Raw genomic sequence first — 17,588 nt, 5'->3', positions numbered from 1 at the left:
AACCTTGATATGTTTGAGTTTTGAACACTGCTGTGTTATCATCCAGTACCTTTCTTAATTCACCCAGTTGACTATTACAGGGGATGTGGCATGAAAATGGTGAATGGATCTCCAATCAAGTTGTAATTGTCTTATGGCCCCACAATGCTGGACCTCCTCCTTTTTAATCATACACCAGTCTAATGTGGATTGTCGGTTGTTGTATTTCACTGTTATGAATGTCATTCCCACAGGAGTTATATTTTCTCTCTAGTACAAGTTGTTAGTTGGATATCTGCAGGCTTCAATTCAGTATCTTTGAAATGCTGTTCTGATGTAAGCCACGTTGCTCGTCTATTGTTCTCACATTTTAAACCTCAAGGCTGTATCACTCTCAGGATTATCAAGTGTGCAGATTAGTGCTCTTTTTGAAACTACAATTTGTCTTTTTATCTTTATCTCTTCCCTATGCAGTCCATTTATTTTTGTCTGCCTGACATGCTCTTTATATGTGTCCTACTTTGTTGCATTTTCTGCAAGTTTTGCCTTTAACCCTGCATTTGGTATGTGAACCCCTGTTGCAGCCATAAGACAATTTGTTTGGCCAGGCAGGTTTCTGTTCAGACGTATGCTGAAATGGCCTCCCCATCCTTTTGACTCCTGTTATGAAGCCTAAAGCATTCTGCAATTTGAATTTGTCTTCCTCCTGTCTCTTTTAAAAACTCCACCATGGCCGTCCCTTCAAAAGAAGCACATGCTATGCTGTTTACTTATCAACCGTTTTTCGCTGCATTTTCTTTTTTAACTGAAATGTCTCACTGCACTTCAACATCTAGGTAATCGTCTCAGGTTCATTTAAAACTTCCTCGTCACCACTGTTAAAACACAAGGACAATTGGAAATGATGGGAGCTCTGGAGAAAGGTGTCTTAGTTTTGCTTTTACTTTAAGTGAGGCACACGAGTATCACAAGTACTTAGACCAGGGTTTCTCAACTGGGGTTCCACGAGATATCATGATAAAAAAAACACATTATTTTTTTTAACTTTGCGCAATGCGCGATGCTAGTGCTCGCAGTGGTGGGCAGTGACTGAGCAGACCAGAAAATAATCTTGTAAGAGATCTCTCAGCCCAGTACAGCAGTCCACAGTAGGACTGTGTTCATTCTCAGTTTTTGGCGCAAGGTAAGGGAGGCTGTTAATAACTGGTGAGCGCTGTATCACGCGGAGGGGAGGAGGGCGGCAGGCTGCTGGGGAGCGTTAAGTGCCTTTTCTGAGCATGGAATGGACATGCCCAACTTTGGCTGTGACACCAGCCTCTCCCTCCCAAATTACCTCCGCCAGCTTCCCCTTACAGTTTGTCAACTGACTTATAGGGAGCGAACAAACTTGATTGGTGTAGAAAAAAATTGGAGGGAAATGTTCATTCTAAAAACATTCTAAAAAGTGTGGTGACTTTTGAAGAGGAGACATGCGATGGAAGAGAGGATTGTAGGCCTACAGACAGTTCTGATAAGGTTAATGATGAAGAATTACAATTTTCTGAGTCATTTCACTGCACTAGTACAACAACAGACAACAAGTCTGTCTCGTTTTACAGAAGTATAGAAGTGTATTTATACAACAAATACACAAAGTACAAACATTAAGTATTTATTGGACAGCGAATAAATTCAAATTAAAATATGATTATTACTGTCTACTAAACAGTTAATTCCCTGGGGGGCCTACCACACTCAGAAATACCCCACTGTGCCCATTGTGACGGCAGGCTCCCTCTTCAAGGACAGCCGAGCACGAACGTACCCTCAGAAAAGGGGCGGGCAGCTGGCCCTGGCAGAGCCCTCGACTTTTCGCTGCCTGGACCGTGAATGGCCATCTTGACCAGGAGCAAGCCCACTGGGAGATCCTCCTCGCGACCCGCCCCCTTCCGTTCTCCGTCCCGTATATGAGGAGCACGGGGCTGAAATGAAACCAGAACCTGAGGAGCGGCCCCTTCAGATGCTCACACAGGGGCTGCAACCTCTCACACTCCATATCAGCGTGGTACACTGACTCCTCCCAGACACAGAATGGACAGGTGGCCAGGGTGTCAGTGAACCTGCTTAAAGACCTGTTGTACGGTACTGCCCCGTGCCACACCTTCCAGCCCAGGTCCCCTGTGTACAGGCGAAAGGCCCCTGCATAAGGAGGTTTCCATGGGGACCTCCTCTGCTGCCAGATGCCAAGGTGATTCTGGTTGGCAGTGTCCCCAGTGGAGAAAGTGCATCGCCAGTGCATGTCATCCTGGGGGTGGTTGCTATACAAGGTACCTCTGCAGGGTCCCGATGCAGACAGCCCCCGGCTGTGTGCGCACACACACCAGAGACTGACCGCCCTCCAAGATCGAAAGACTCAGGACCTCAGCAGAGACCCAATGCCTCCTGTTGCCCCAGAACAAGTCTACCAGCCTCTTCTGGGTCCTGGAGACAAAAGCAGTGGGTGAGACTAAAGTAATCAGCTAGTGTCTTATCTTTACAATGAAAGCTACTTATCAATGGGTTTCACATAGACTGATGATCCAAGTTGTCCTTTTCCATTGTGCTTAGTCTGTGGCAAACAACCTGCAAATGCAGCAATGGCTCCAGCAAAATGGAAAAGACATTTAACTACAAATCACAGCCATATGACACCTAAAAGTGCTGATTATTTTCAATGACTATTTGAATCTCAAAACAGACAGATTAAAGCTTTTGAAAATAAAGTCACAGTCAGTAAAAAGATTCAGGAAGCAAATTATTAAGTAGCTTTCAGACCAGTTCACTTGAGGGTGTTTAAAAAAAACTGTGTGAAAACATGGACAAAGAGTTGACCAGTCTCCTGCTACATCCGGTGACTGAGCAGAGGAAGAGTCCTCAGCAGGGTGTTTGAGCTGAAAGGTGAATTACAGGAGTACTTCCAAAACAAATAGTAGGCCAGATTTTGCCAAGTGCTTTGAAGATGAAGAATGGCTGCAGAAACTAGACTGGGGGAGGGACCCTTTCTCTGAATCTTCCGCTCAGCCTGAGAACTCGATTTTGAGAGAAAAGGAAGAACTTCGTGAGCTGCTCTCTGATCGTGCACACACGATGAGATTTACTGACCTCCCCGGGACACATTCTGGATTTCTGTGAAAGAAGAGCAACCTGAAGAAAATAATGAACATTTTGCTGCAGTCTGCAACTTCTTACATGTGTGAACAAGCTTCTTCTTGTCTAACAAGCATTAAGTGCAAGGATAAAAATCATCTCATTTCAGTTGAAGGTAAAAACCGTGTGTGCACTTCTCAAGTTCAACCCAGAATCGAGAAATTTATTATGTTTGCCTTATGAGTTTTTAAAATTTATGGAAGAGAAAGAAAGAATAATTTCAAGAAAGGTAAACTAAGCTTAACCATCTGTTTTTCTCCCCCCAAAAAGATTGGCTAAAAATTCATTCCCTACTTAAAAGAGCATTGACAATTATTTTTGAACTTTATATCTACCAATTGCTGATCACACTAACATACCGTGAGCTCTAGATATAATAATTTTTAAGCAGGGGTTCCCTGAGACCTGAAAATTATTTCAAAGGTTCTTCCAAGGTAAAAAGGTTGAGAAAATCTGATTTAAACAAATAAAGAATGCCTACTCAACAATATATTTACAATATGACTCAAATATTAAATACACTACACTTACACTCCACAGACCAGGGTTCAATCCTAATCTCCGGTGCTGTCCATGAGGAGTTTGCATGTTCTTTTTCTGAATGCATGGGTTTGCCCCTAGGTATTCTGGTTTCCTCCCACAGCCCAAAGATGTGCTTGGAAGTTACCCAAGTCCTGTAAATTACCCCTACTGAGGGTAAATGGTAAAAAGAACCAAAGTGAGGTTGATGGGCATGTGTGAAGGACAATACATGGCAGAGTTACTGGGAAATGCATAGAGGAAGGTTGTCCTCAGGGATTTGGAAGAGATTCGATGGGCCAAATGGCAACCCTCTGTTTTGTTACAAGTCCAAGAAATAAGAAAACAAATACCTGCAACTTACAAACTAATTAAAACAAATATAGATTGCAACATTTTACAGGCTCAGTGAACCTTATACAACTGCATGTCAGGCTTCTACATTCAAGTCTCTTTGGAAAACCTTTGCCCATGAGATGCCAGTTCCCTGAGGAGGAATCTGGTCTCTGACACTTGACTTTCATAAACCACAGTGTACTGGTCAGCTGATGGCCCCCTCTTACCTGGTAGTTTTCATCAGCAAAGACATTCTGCCCCGTCACATTACTGAAGAGTGTCACAGGAAGTCCGATTTGTTGGTCAGCTACCTGTTCAAAGATGTTATTGGTCCTGGCCAAGCACAAGAAGGGAATTACTGATGGCTGACATGGTGTGATGCTAGAATGCCTCAATAAAACAGACTGCCTGCTTATCAACATGACACACTAGTACTTGCTGTGTTGTATCTTGCAGCAACAATAACAATGTTAAATAACACAATGACAGATGGTGAAAATCAAAAATTAAAAAATAGAGAATGCTGGGAATTGGTCTCAGCAAGGCTCCAATCTGATGGCATGAACATTGATTTATCTGACTTCCAGTAATTTCTCCCCCTCCCTCTTCTATTCCCCATTCTGGTGTTCCTCTGACCCCTTCTCTTCTCCTCACCTGCCCATCACTTCCCTCTGGTGCCCTTCTTTCTTCCCTTTTCCCTCTCCTTCTGCAGTCCTTATCTCTTCCACCTATCACCTCCCAGCTTCTCAGTTCATCCTCACCCATGCCCACCCATTTCCCCCCCTCACCTGGCTTCACCTCTCACCTTCTAAGCTTTTACTCCCCCCCCCCCCACCCCCCACCTTCTTATTCTGGCTTCTTCCTATCCAGTCCTGGCGGAGGGTCCCAGCCCGAAACATCGAATGTTTATTCCTCTCCATGGATGCTGTCTAACCTGCTGAGCTCCTCCAGGGCTTCTGAGTGCAGGAACACTCAGAAGCTCAGGCACCATATGTGGAGAAAGGTAAATCTTTCATCATACTGGGCAAACTAGGTGGATGACCTTCCAACAGAAAAAAAAAGTATGAGAAGGTTGAAAAGAACAAAAGGGACTGAAACAGTCCGAGAGACAAGTCAGCACTGGTCTTGCTGAGAGAGGGAGATGAGGCCACATTCAAAGCAACTTATCTTTCTGGAGGGATGTGAAGAGGGGGAGATGAGTAGGAGAGACAGAGAGAGAGAAGAACATTTGGATTCTGTAATTTAAAACAATGAATTTCTGGAGATCTGATCTAAGAGAGACTGCTGCAGATACCAGCTACAATCTGGGGCAGTATCCAGTATCTGGAGAGGTAGGGGAAATGGGGGCATGTGTACTAGCCTCAGCTAGAGGTCACCTCTCAGCACCACGTGTTGGTAACCCAGTGCAAGTCAGCAGCACTGACTGCACAGAACACACCTCCTCTCATAATCCCACCAGCCTCCCAAACTGGTGGATTCAGTCACCTCAATATTCTCTTCTATTTATTGAAATTTAATAAAGAATATTAGTCAAAAGGTGCAATTTTGCTAGGACTTCTCAAAGTTAAGTTAGAACTATCCTATAATTATGCTCCTTTAAAATGCAATATGGGAAAATCAGATACAAGCACGACACTTACCATCTTATTGTCAGTTGAATGTAGAACAGTAGCTGGCCACTGGTTTTGCAGACGTGGCAGGATCGAGTGCCTCGGCCTAGGCAAGGTCCACACCTGTAGAGGAGGAGACCGTGTTACCTGGAGAAAGCTCAGTGTGAAGCACCACACTGTCTGCTCAATAACCTGTGGTGCATTTAGACAGGGTGTAAAGAAAGCCTTCATCAGTCAGGCACTGAGTACAAGAGGTGGAACGTTATGTTACAACTGTACAAGTTGTTGGTGAGACCACACTTTGGAGTACTGTGTGCAGTGCAGCTATAGAAAGGATGTCATGAAGCTAGGAAGGATTAATAAAAAATTCACAAGGGTGTTACCAGGGACTGGAGGGCTTGAGTTACGCAGAGAGGCATGGCAGTCTGAGGATAGGAGGCTGAGTGGTGACCATATAGATATATAAAAATCATGAGCGGAATTAATTAAGTGAATGGTCACAGTCTTCTTCCTAGATCATGGGAAACTAAAACCATCCCTCTCCCATCACCACCAACAACCATCTGAGATCAGAGAGACACAAGAGTGCAGAAGATGGAAGCCGGAGTGAGAAAGCAAACTACAGGAGAGTTAAGCAGCACCTCTGGAGGCAGACAGATGGCAAACATTTCAGGTTGGGACTCTAACTCAGGACCAGCTGAGACCAGATGAAAAACTGACTTGTTCCACACAAGGCCCCACCAATGGAAATTCATCCTGCTGCCCAAACGCAGATTGTTAAGAAATAAAACATAGAAAACTATAGCACAATACAGGCCCTTTGGCCCAAGATCTTGCACTGACCTTTCAAAGATAAATCTAACCCCTCCATTTATCTATCATTCATGTGCCTACCTCAATGTCTGCCTTACTACCACCATCTGTAGCAGGGCATTCTTTGCACCTATTACTCTTCGTATCAAAAAAAACTACCGGACTTAACCTCCCCTCCCCATACTTCTCTCCAAAATTATGCCCCCTGCGTTATTAGTCATTGGGCAACATCCTATTCTACGGAATCAATTATCTACTTCCAAGTCAGGACCTAATGTTGATTGAAATCTGCTTCAGTCCTGATGAAGGTTCTCAGTCTAAAACATCAACTGTTTATTCCCCTCCATAGATGCTGTCTGACTTGCAGAGTTCCTTTAGCATTTTGTGTGTTTTATCCTGATTTCCAGCATCTGCAGAATCTCTTGTGTCTCTGTTCCTACTCCCTGTTTAAAAGAAAGACTTTTCTTCACTCGTTACTTTCACTTACCTTTTCGAGCCACTCCCCCCACACTGGATGCACCTCTTATTCCCGTGTGACAGCCCTCGTCCTCCGCATGAGAGACACTTCAGCTGTGTTCAGACAAGAACAACTTGGTGTCAGTGCCCGTTTGGGGATCAACTGGCCAGACATGCTGCTGAATTACCCGAGAATACATGTGGTTTCACAGCTCAAGAGACTTTCCCCTGGGTTAGGGCATCAAGAACTAGAGGGCACTGGTAGAGAGGAGAGATTTAATCGGAACCTGTATACGGAATGAGCTGTCAGTAGAAGCAAGCGAGGTAGGCATATTAACAACATTTAAAAGGTACTTGGACAGGTAGATGGTAGGGTAGATTTAGAGGGATACAGGCCAAAAGCAGGCAAATGGGACTCGTTCAGATGGGAACCTAGCTCAGCCAGGCCATTTGGGTAGAAAGGCCTCTTTCCACCTGAATGACTCTATGCCTCTGCCCAGTGGGAGGCTCTTCTTGTGTTATCAGGCATCAGGGAACAAGAGATCAGGGATGAAGGCAGTGGGATAGTTAGGAACCTGTACCTGTCCTGGAATCAAAGCCGGAGTTTTAAAACAAAACAGAAAATGTTGGAAATACACGGCAGGTCGGGGAATGAGTTCAACAGCTGCAAGGTTATGGTGTGACTCTATAAAACTCTGGTTAGACCGCACTTGGAATATTATGTTCAGTTCTGATCACCTCAATATCACAAGGATGCGGAAGCTTTAAAGAGGGTGCAGAGATTTACCAGGATGCTGCTTGGATTAGAAGACATGCCTTAGAACAGGTTGAGAAAACTAGGGATTTTCTCTTTGGTGCAAATGGATGAGAGAAGATGATAGACGTGTACAAAATGATAAGAGGCATAGATCGAGTGGGTAACGAGACTTTCTTCCACTGTGGAAATGGCTAACACAAGGGGGAATAATTTTGTGATTGGAGGAAAGTATAGAGGGGGATGTCAGAGGCAGTGTTCTATCTATCTATTTATTTATTTACACAGAGAGTGATGAGTATGTGAAACACTCTGCCGGGGTAGTGGTAAAGGCATTTAAGAAACTCTTTTTTGGGTACATGGATGATAGAAAAATGGAGAGCTACATGGATTAGATTGATCTTAGAGTAAGTTAAAACTTTTGGTCAGCACAACATCAAGGGCTGAAAGGCCTGTACAGTGTTGTAGTGTTCTGTATTCTAGGTCAGGCAGCAACTGCGGGAAAAAAAATAGTTAACATTTCAGGTTATTTCTATTCTAAAGAAGGGACTTCAACTTAAAACATCAGCTTGTTCTCCTCCACACAACCAGACTAATGAGGGTTTTCCTCTGTCTTCAGGTTTTATTTTCTATTTCCAGCATCTGCAGTTTCTATTTGGTCTTTTGAAAGCTAGAGATTAGTGTGACCACAGCCCAGCCCATCAGGTGGAATCTGTCTGCTCAGTCAGAGTAAAAAGGGCCCCACACATTGGGAATCTGCCAAATCCACAAGGCATTACTGTTGCATCAATATCCTGGTCAGCAGAATCTCAATGAAGCCAGTCACACAAACACCACCAAAATGCTGGTGGAACGTAGCAGGCCAGCAGCATCTATATGGAGAAGTGCTGTTGACATTTCCGGCCGAGACCCTTCGTCCGGACAGAGGGTCTCAGCCTGAAATGTCGACAGTGCTTCTCCCTATAGATGCTGCCTGGCCTGCTGCGTTCCACCAGCATTTTGTGTGTGTTGCTTGAATTTCCAGCATCTGCAGATTTCCTCGTGTTTACACAAACACCATGCCTACTTGAGCAGGTCAATGGCCAGGTGTTGTCTGGTAAGTAACTCACCTCTATTAGGCACAAGCCTGGGGTGTGAATAAACAGGATAACTTTCAAAACAGCATAAGACCATTGAGTCTGCTACACAATTCAATTATGGCTGATTTATTATCCCTCTCAACTCCATTTTTCCTGCTTTCTCCCTGTAAACTTTGACACTCTTACTAATCAAGAACCTATCAAGCTCTGTTTTAAATATACCCAATGACTTGGCCTCCAATGATGTCTGTGGCAATAAATTCCACAGATTTACCACCCTTTGGCTAAAAAAGTTCCTCCTCATCTCTGTTCTAAAGAGACGTCCTTGTATTCTGAGCCAGTGCCTTCAGGTTCTAGATTTCGCCACTATTGGGAACATCCTTGGCTTGGCACCATCCCGAGCAAGGCAGCCCACTTGACCGGCAGCCACCCACCACTCTGAATATTCATCACCAGCACACAGCAACTGCTGTAAGCAGCAACCACAAAACCTGCCACGGTTACTCACCCAGCCTACTTCAACAGCACCTCCCAAATCTGTGACCTTATGAGGCTTAAGAGGCATGGGAACACCACACTGGCAGGTTCTCCTAGCAGTCACTTGCTCTCCCAGCTTGGAAACCCACCACAGGTTGTACTTCATCACTGGGGTAAATTCTAGAGTTCCTACAACTCCCACACGGAGCGAGCACCTTCACTAGGAGGAATGCAGTGGGTCTAGAAGGTGACTCACCGCCACCATTGCATGGGCAGCTAGAGGCTGGTGAAGAATGCTGGTCTCGCCAGTGATGCCCCAATCTCAAACACAAAGACAATAAAAAGTTGTATTTAATTCAAATTCTACAACTGCTGACATGCATTCTCACTGATCTGTTTGCCCATTGCTCTGAATTAGTATCAGAATCAGGTTTATTATCACTGATCGATGTTGTGAAAATAGTTGTTTTGTGGCATCAGTACAGTGCTACACATAAAATATTCTATAAATTGCAATGAGACACACCCTCCGTTGGCCAGGGTCCACCACGTACATCTATGTGCTACGTAAGCCAGGGCAGCATAGCTCCCCCTCTCCACACAGGAATGGAAGAGATTCATACAGTTTGGCACCAGAGGCGTTGCAGAAGCTGCCAGTCAATGGAGTGCTCAAGGTGGGTTGCCTCGGAGACGCCAGCTCCAGGTTTTCCAACAGGGTTCAGCCACAGGGTGTAGCCACAAGGCAGCAGAGGTTTGAGATTACAGGTTTCCTTTTCCAACCACGGCTGACGAGTCCCATCTGCCCAAAGCTACTGGTTTTAAGGCGTCAGTAACCCACGTTCGCCCCTTCTCGTCAGTAGAAATGGTTCTGCCAGGCTTCGTAGCTGAGCTACATGTGAAGGCCAGGAGCTGGACTTGGTTGTCAGAGGTTATCTGGGATGCACACCATTGGAAGCAGGTAGTGGGAGCTTGTCCCTGCTACCTTCCCTGCCTATAACAACCCTAAGGAATCAAATTACAATAAGAAATATGTATTTAAAAAATGAAATAAGTAATAGAAAAAGAGAACAAAAATAGTGAGGTTTATGGGTTCATTGTCTGTTCAGAAATCTGATGGCAGAGGGGAAGAAGCTGTTCCTAAAACATTGAGTGTGTGTCTTCAGGCTCCTGTACCTCCTCTCTAATGGTAGCAATGAGAAGAGGGCATGCCCTGAAAGTGAGGGTCCAAATGACAGATGCCACCTTTTTGAGACATCACCTCTTGAGGAGGTTCTCAATGGTGGGGAGGCTAGAGCCTATGAAGAAGCTAGCAGAGATTACAACCCTCTACAGCATCTTCCGATCCTCTGCAATGATCCCTCCATACAAGAGTGATGCAATCAATTAGAATGCTCACCATGGTACACATGTAGAGACCTGCTTCAATCTTTCGTGACATATCAATCACCTTCATCTCAAAATGAAATATAGTCACTGGCATGGAACTGCAGTAGAACTCCAGTGATACCTGCTGCAGGGTTCTGTACAGGTCAGTGTCAGTGGTTAGGATAAGCTCATCACAAAGTGCATTTACTTTCCACATAAAAGACAATATTCCTCTCCCCCATAACGTAGTGAAGCATGAACTGTACCCAATCTGGTCTACCTTCTACAGTGAGTTAGTTGGTTTTGCTCTATCACCAGTGGGGTACATTGTTATATACACTGAGGCTTCCTCCCCACTGCTATCAGACTCCCGACCACACCACCTCTTTCACATCCCCTTCTCAATCGTGCTGCCAGCTCTTCGACTTGGTTCTACTTCTCTCAGATATTCTGTTGCTGCCACTTTTGCATTTCTTTTTGCATAACGCCAGTCCGCACTACAATCTCAGTGCCATTCCAGTGTACACTCGTCACTATTTATTGTTGCAGTTATTAATAACATGCAGTCTGTTCACTTTGGGAGCTTCACACAAGCAAGGATTTTCAATGCACCCTGGTGTATATGACAATAAGCCAACAATTCAGGCAGCAGCAATCTCTAAGGAATTCTCTTTACGGCTGTCACTTTTTGAATTTATTGCTGCCGCAAAACAACAAATTTCACGATATACAGCATGTCAGTAATAAAAAAAAATTCTGATTCATTAGCTCTCTGTCCAAAGACAGGAAGCAGAATTCAAATGGTGTACAATTGTTATTTTTCTTGTAGTTTAACTTTCTTGTACTTGGCTGTGTTTTTATATAATTACCTTTATACATGTTCAGTGATTATGGTACATCTGCTTTTGTATTTTTCTAGAAGCTTTTTAGTTTTCAGTAATAGGTGTCACGCCACTTTTATAGGTTATATATATATATATATTTTATATAGGTTATATATATTTTATAGGTTAATTGATATGGTTGGAATTTTTGGTTATCTTTAGTCAGTCTGAGGTGACTGCACTCCTTTGTCTTTCTTTGCTCATGTAACACTTGATAAAATTGCTAGCAATAAGTTTTACACCTCACTCCTGACTTTGATCACAAAAGGATGGTAACAGATGCTATGAAGGCAACTGAAAAGCCTTCCGTCTGTACTGCAAGGTGTTCGTGGAAAGCTGTATCCTGGCGACAGACAGGAGGCGGAGAGAAAAGCTGTTGAAAGCCGGACTTAAGGATAACTGTTATCAACGTTAACAGGCTAAGAGAGTTGTAAAGATTGGACTGACCACAACCCACCTTTCCTTTTCCACCGCACTGTGAACACCGGTACTTCCCTCTGCCCTTGCACTTGTGGCACCGCTGAAAGAAGAGACAGTGGGTCACATCAACCTGGCCTAAGAACACCACCATCACCATGGACCACAGGAGGGGGAATATTTAAAGGGGCCCTGAAAGGCAACTTCTTCAGGCAGAGTGTGGAGCACAAATGGAACAAGCTGCCAGAGGATGTGGTTGAGTCAGGCACACTTAACACATTTGAAAAGGTACATAGGTAAGAAATGTTTAGAGGGATACAGACCAAATGTAAGTAAGTGGGACCAGCTCAGATAGACCACTTGATCAGCATAGATGAGTCGGGTTGAAGGGGCTGTTTGTGCAGTACTATCTCCACCCTTGTACACACTTCAGATGCAGTCAGGGTGTTGACAGGTTGGATCAGTGAAGAGAGGTGTGGAAGAGACCAGGCCTGATGACACTAAGCCAGGGTAACCTGGATTGGAAAAGAACTGTACATCAAGATAGGACTTCGAGCAGTCTTGGACAAAATCAGCATGGAATGGTTGTATCCAGCTGGGACTTGCTTAGAACACGTAGATAGGGTAAACACAAGCCGGCTTTTTCCGTACAGGTTAGGTGAGACTAGGACTAGAGGTCAGAGGATGAATAGAGAGTGAGGAACCTGAGGGAAATTTTTTTCACTCGGGGTGGTGAAAGCATTGTACATGCTGCCAGCAGAAGTGGTGGATGTGGGTTCGATTCCAACAGTTAAGATAAATTTGGACAAGTTCTTGATGGGAAGGGAATGGCTATGGTCTGGGTGTGGGTTGATGGGATGAGGCAGAATAACAGTTCAGCAAGGACTAGATGGGCTGAAGGGCCTGTTTTGGCCCTGTAGTGCTCTATGACTCTATAACAGGGATAGTATTCATTACATTGCAGGATATATTGCGATTCATTGCACTCATAAACATTGCAAATGTGTGCTCCATCAGCATGGTTCAACCAGCCCATAATAAGGTTATCCTCAGGTGGGTGAAATAGGCTCAGCCAGTGCAGGAAGCTGATGGCAGTTTGGGATCAGGTAAAATTAGAAAATAAGTGATTCAGGATCAGTCTGAACATGTGCAAAGGTGTTTTAGAAAGGAAGTTCTTTACTTAATATCCCACTAAAGGTTGACATTGATCCAAGTAATCTAATCGTTTGCCTTCGCTCACTGACCCCCAGGACTGCCTCCCCCATCTGTAGTTACCTTGACAGCTGCGGTGTGAGGAACTGGGAGTTTCTTCGTGAAGTCCTGAAACATTGGTGGTATCTTGACTGTGACGTCCCATGGAAGGGGAGGGGTTCCACACGCACTGCTATCCACAGACTGGCCTGCAGACAGAGACAGTTTACAAACCTTAATCAGAGGGAAGTTTGGCTGCTAAGGCTATAAGGCTTAATTAAGTACAATTAAGGCTGTAATTGTAGGAATATTGTGGAGAGTGGTGTTTCTAGCCCATATACTCTACGTACAGTCTTCCCATCTACTTCCCTGAATATTTACTCCCTCCAGCATGAGTGCAGTGTGAACCATCTACAAAACAGCCTACAGTGACTTTCCTAGGCCTCTTCAGCAACACGTCCCAATCCCACAACCCAAGGACATGGATAGTAGAGGCATGGGAGGCCTCCACTTACAGGTTCACCTCCAAGTTGCACATCATACTGACGTGGAAGTGTAATTGCTGGTCCTTCATCGTTGCTGGGCCATTCTGCTGGACTCCCTCCCCATCAACACTGTGGAGCCACCTTTACCAGAGGGTCTGCTGCAGTGTAAGGTAGTTCGTCTCCTTACACACCTGGGCAATCATTGCTGGCAGCAACTCCACAATCCCAAGACATGAATAAATAAAGTGAAATAAGAGGAGTCACCTTTCAATCAGGACATTAGAGTGATGTACTCTTTAGTACTGGATTTATAATATTCTCACATAATATATACTTCCGGCCCATTAAGGGAAACATTACATAGCCCATAGTGGGGCTCCTTGGTAAGTACTTTTGGTGTAGACTTGTATTTCTTGTCATTTAACTTCCCCATGTTTGCTTGTATTTTTATATAATCACCTTTATACATGTAATGGTTCAGTGAATTTTCCAGCGATTACGGTACAGCTGCCTCTGTACTTTTATCAAATCCTCTCAGTTTTCAGTATCAGGTATCACAGCACTTGAATCTGGCTATTTTATAAGTTAGTTGTTATCAATGGAATTTTTGTTATCTTTAGTCTGAATATGAGATTACCACAACTGCTTTTTTCCTTTATCCTTCCTTTGTTCTAAGACCATAAGACATAGGAGCAGAATTAGGCCATTCAGCCCATTGAGTCTGCTCCGCCATTCCACCATGGCTGATCCCGGATCCCACTCAACCCCATACATCTGCCTTCTCGCCATATCTTTTGATGCCTTGGCCAATCAGGAAATTATCAACTTCTGTCTTAAATAAACACACAGACTTGTCCTCCACTGCAGTCTGTGGCAGAGCATTCCACAGATCTACTACTCTCTGGCTAAAAATTTCTCCTTACCTTTGTTTTAAAAGGTCACCCCTCAATTTTGAGGCTGTGCTCTGTAGTTCTGGATATGTCCACTATAGGAAACATCCACTCTATCTAGTCCTTTCAACATTCGGTAGGTTTCAATGAGATCACCCCACATTATTCTAAATTCCAGTGAGTACAGGCCCAAAGCTGCCAAATGCTCCTCATATGTTAACCCCTTCATTCCCAGAATCACCCTGGTGAACCTCCTCTGGACTCTCTCCAATGACAATACATCCTTTCTGAGATATAGGGCCCAAAATGGTTAACAATTCTCCCAGTGTGGCCTGACTAGTGTCTTATAAAGCCCCAGCATTATCTCCTTGCTTTATGTTCTATTCCCCTTGAAATACACGTCAACATTGCATTTGCCTTCTTTATCACAGACTCAGCCTGTACATTAACCTTCTGAGAATTTTGCACGAGGACTCCCAAGTCCCTCTGCACCTCTGAACCTTCTCCCCATTTAGATAATTGTCCACTCTATTGTTCCTTTTACCAAAATGCATTACATTTCCCATCACTGTATTCCATCTGCCAACAGAAAGCAGAATAACTTGTTCCCACACAGAGAAAGAGCAGTGCAGATACACAGTAAGGTGAAAGGTCACAATGAGGCAGAGAGTGAGGTCAACAGTTCACCTAATCGTACTAGGACACCATTCAATAGCAGGATAGAAGCTGCTCTCGAGCTTGATCCTAAGTGCTTCAGGCTTTCCCTTCTTCTGCCCAACAGAGGTGGTGGGGTGTGGAGAAGAGAAAATGTCTGGGCAGGCTGAATCTTTGATAATGCTGGCTGCTTTACTGCAGCAGTGAGAAGTGTTGACAAAATCCACGGAGGAGAGGCTGGCTCCTGTGATTTGTTGAGTTGTGTCCACAGCTCTCTAGCAGGGCAGTTGTCATAGCAAGCCACAATGCATCTGGATGGGATGCTTTCAAAGATGTGCCTCTCCTTTCTATGATATCCTTATAAAGCCCCAGCATCATATCCTTGTGTTTATATTCTAGTCCTCTTGAAATAAATGCCAACATTGCATTTGCTTTCCGAGGCACCCACTCCCCATACACCTCACGTGCTGGGTATGGTGGTCTCCCTCACATTAAAATATCTCAAATCACCTCAGTCATCAGGACCATGAGTATCCCAATGGGTCAGTAAGTAATTTCGTGATGAACTGCTTGTTGTTAGCAATTGCTTATAACAAATAAAATTTGGTTGTTATATACAATAATATAACATTTTATAATATTGATAATATATAAATTTGACTATAGATTACCTTTATATTGAAAACTAGATACAGGATCAAACAACAGTAACATTACGTTTATAAAGGCCTGTTTAATTTCGTAGAGTACCTCAAAGCGTTACCAAACAACCTAAGGTAGTAAGTGGCCTCAGGAGGTGGGTATAAGGAGAGGGGACATGGATCTTCAGGAGGATTAGTGGTAGAGGGGAATGAATAAGGAAGGCATGGAAATCCAATCAGCAGGTTGTAAAAGACCATAAGACCTAGGAGCAGAATTGGGCCCTTTCGGCCTATTGAGTCTGGTCTGCCATTCCATCCTCGAGGCTGCAGGAGTTAGATAAGTGGGTGATGGTGAGGGAAGCGACGGAAAGAGCTCAGATAGTAGAGAGCATCCCTGTGGCCATCCCCCTCAGTAATCATTATCTCGTTTTGGATGCTGTTGAGGGGGATGACTTGACAGAGGACAGCCATGGCGATCGGGTCTGGCACTGAGCCTGGTTCCGTGGTGTAGAAGGGAAAGAGGAAGAGGAGGAATGCGGCAGTCATAGGGATTCCATAGTGAGGGGAACAGACAGGAGGTTCTGTCAGCCCGATAGAGATACCTGCATGGTGTGTTACCTCCCAGGATGTCTCGGATTGGGTGCAGAGTATTCCGAAGGGAGAGGGTGAACAGCCAGAAGTCTTGGTACACGTTGGTACCAATGACATAGACAGACAAAGGGAGGAGGTCCTGAAGAGAGAATTCAGGGAGTTAGGTAGGAAGCAGAAAGGCAGGACCTCTAGGATAGTAATCTTGGGATTTCTGTCCGTGCCACGTGCTAGTGAGTGCAAGAGTAGCATGATCAGGTATATTAATGTGTGGCTGAGAGACTGGTGTGGGGGGCAGGGCTTTGGGCTCCTGGATCATTGAGGCCTCTTCTGGGGGAGGTGCAACCTGTACAAAAAGGACAAGTTACACCTGAACCCAAAGGGGTCCAATATCCTAGCAGGCACATTTAATAGAGCTGTTAGGGAGGGTTTAAACTAATTTGGCAGGAGGATGGGAACCAGAGTGATAGAGCTGAGGAAGGGGAGAACAGAAATAAATCAAAGATAGCATGCAACAGAGATTATAGAAAGAACAGGCAGGAGATGGGGCTTAATCAAAGCCAGTGGGATGAGTTACAGGGCAATAGAGACGTGGTGCAGTTAAAACAGAAAGCAACTGAGAGTGAGAGTGTTGTATTTGAATGCACACAGCATAAGAAATAAAATAGATGATACTGAAATTCAGCTACAGATTGGTTAGTATGATGTTGTGGCCATCTCTGAAACTTGGCTAAAGGTTGGCTGCCATTGGGAGCTGAACGTCCAAGGATATACAATGTATCGGAAAGATAGGTTAGTAGGCAGAGGGGGTGGTGTGGCCCTGTGTAAAAGAAATAATATTACATCATTGGAAAGAGATGATATAGGGTTGGAAGGTATAGAGTCTCTACGGGTTGAGTTAAGGAATAGCAAGGGTAAAAGGACCCTAATGACAGTTGTATTCAGGCTTCCAAACAGCAGCCGGGATGTGGATTACAAATTACAGCAGGAGATAGAAAAGGTGTGTCAGAAGGGTATGTCATGATAATCGTTGGGGATTTTAACATGAAAGTGGATTGGGAAAACCAGGCCTGTACTGGACCTCAAGAGAGAGAATTTGTAGAATGTCTAAGGGATGATGGCTTTTTAGAACAGCTTGTTGTTGAGCCCACTAGTGGATCAGCTGTGCTGGATTGGGTGTTGTGCAATGATCTGGAAGTAATAAGAAAGCTTAAGGTTAAGGACCCCTTAGGGAACAGTGATCACGTTATGATCAAGTTCACTTTGAAATGTGAGCAGGAAAAAA

General features: G+C 44.3%; 1 protein-coding gene across 1 annotated transcript in view; it reads right to left on the bottom strand.

The window, feature by feature from the left end:
* The window catches only part of LOC132377987 (protein SSUH2 homolog), a 75,941-nt gene that overhangs the window by 9,389 nt on the left and 48,964 nt on the right, over positions 1 to 17,588 (bottom strand). Inside the window, exons 6-10 of the mRNA XM_059944555.1 lie at positions 13,130 to 13,254; positions 11,895 to 11,957; positions 6,910 to 6,992; positions 5,640 to 5,732; positions 4,227 to 4,332 (exon numbers count right to left, since the gene is read on the bottom strand). Of these exons, the coding sequence (XP_059800538.1) occupies positions 4,227 to 4,332; positions 5,640 to 5,732; positions 6,910 to 6,992; positions 11,895 to 11,957; positions 13,130 to 13,254 (470 nt within the window). The remainder of the gene's footprint in view (positions 1 to 4,226; positions 4,333 to 5,639; positions 5,733 to 6,909; positions 6,993 to 11,894; positions 11,958 to 13,129; positions 13,255 to 17,588) is intronic.

The sequence above is a fragment of the Hypanus sabinus genome, chromosome 19, assembly GCF_030144855.1.
Source record: "Hypanus sabinus isolate sHypSab1 chromosome 19, sHypSab1.hap1, whole genome shotgun sequence".
Classification (NCBI taxonomy): domain Eukaryota; kingdom Metazoa; phylum Chordata; class Chondrichthyes; order Myliobatiformes; family Dasyatidae; genus Hypanus; species Hypanus sabinus.
The sequence above is the reverse complement of the archived record's forward strand: the minus strand, read 5'-3'. Positions and strand labels throughout refer to the sequence as shown.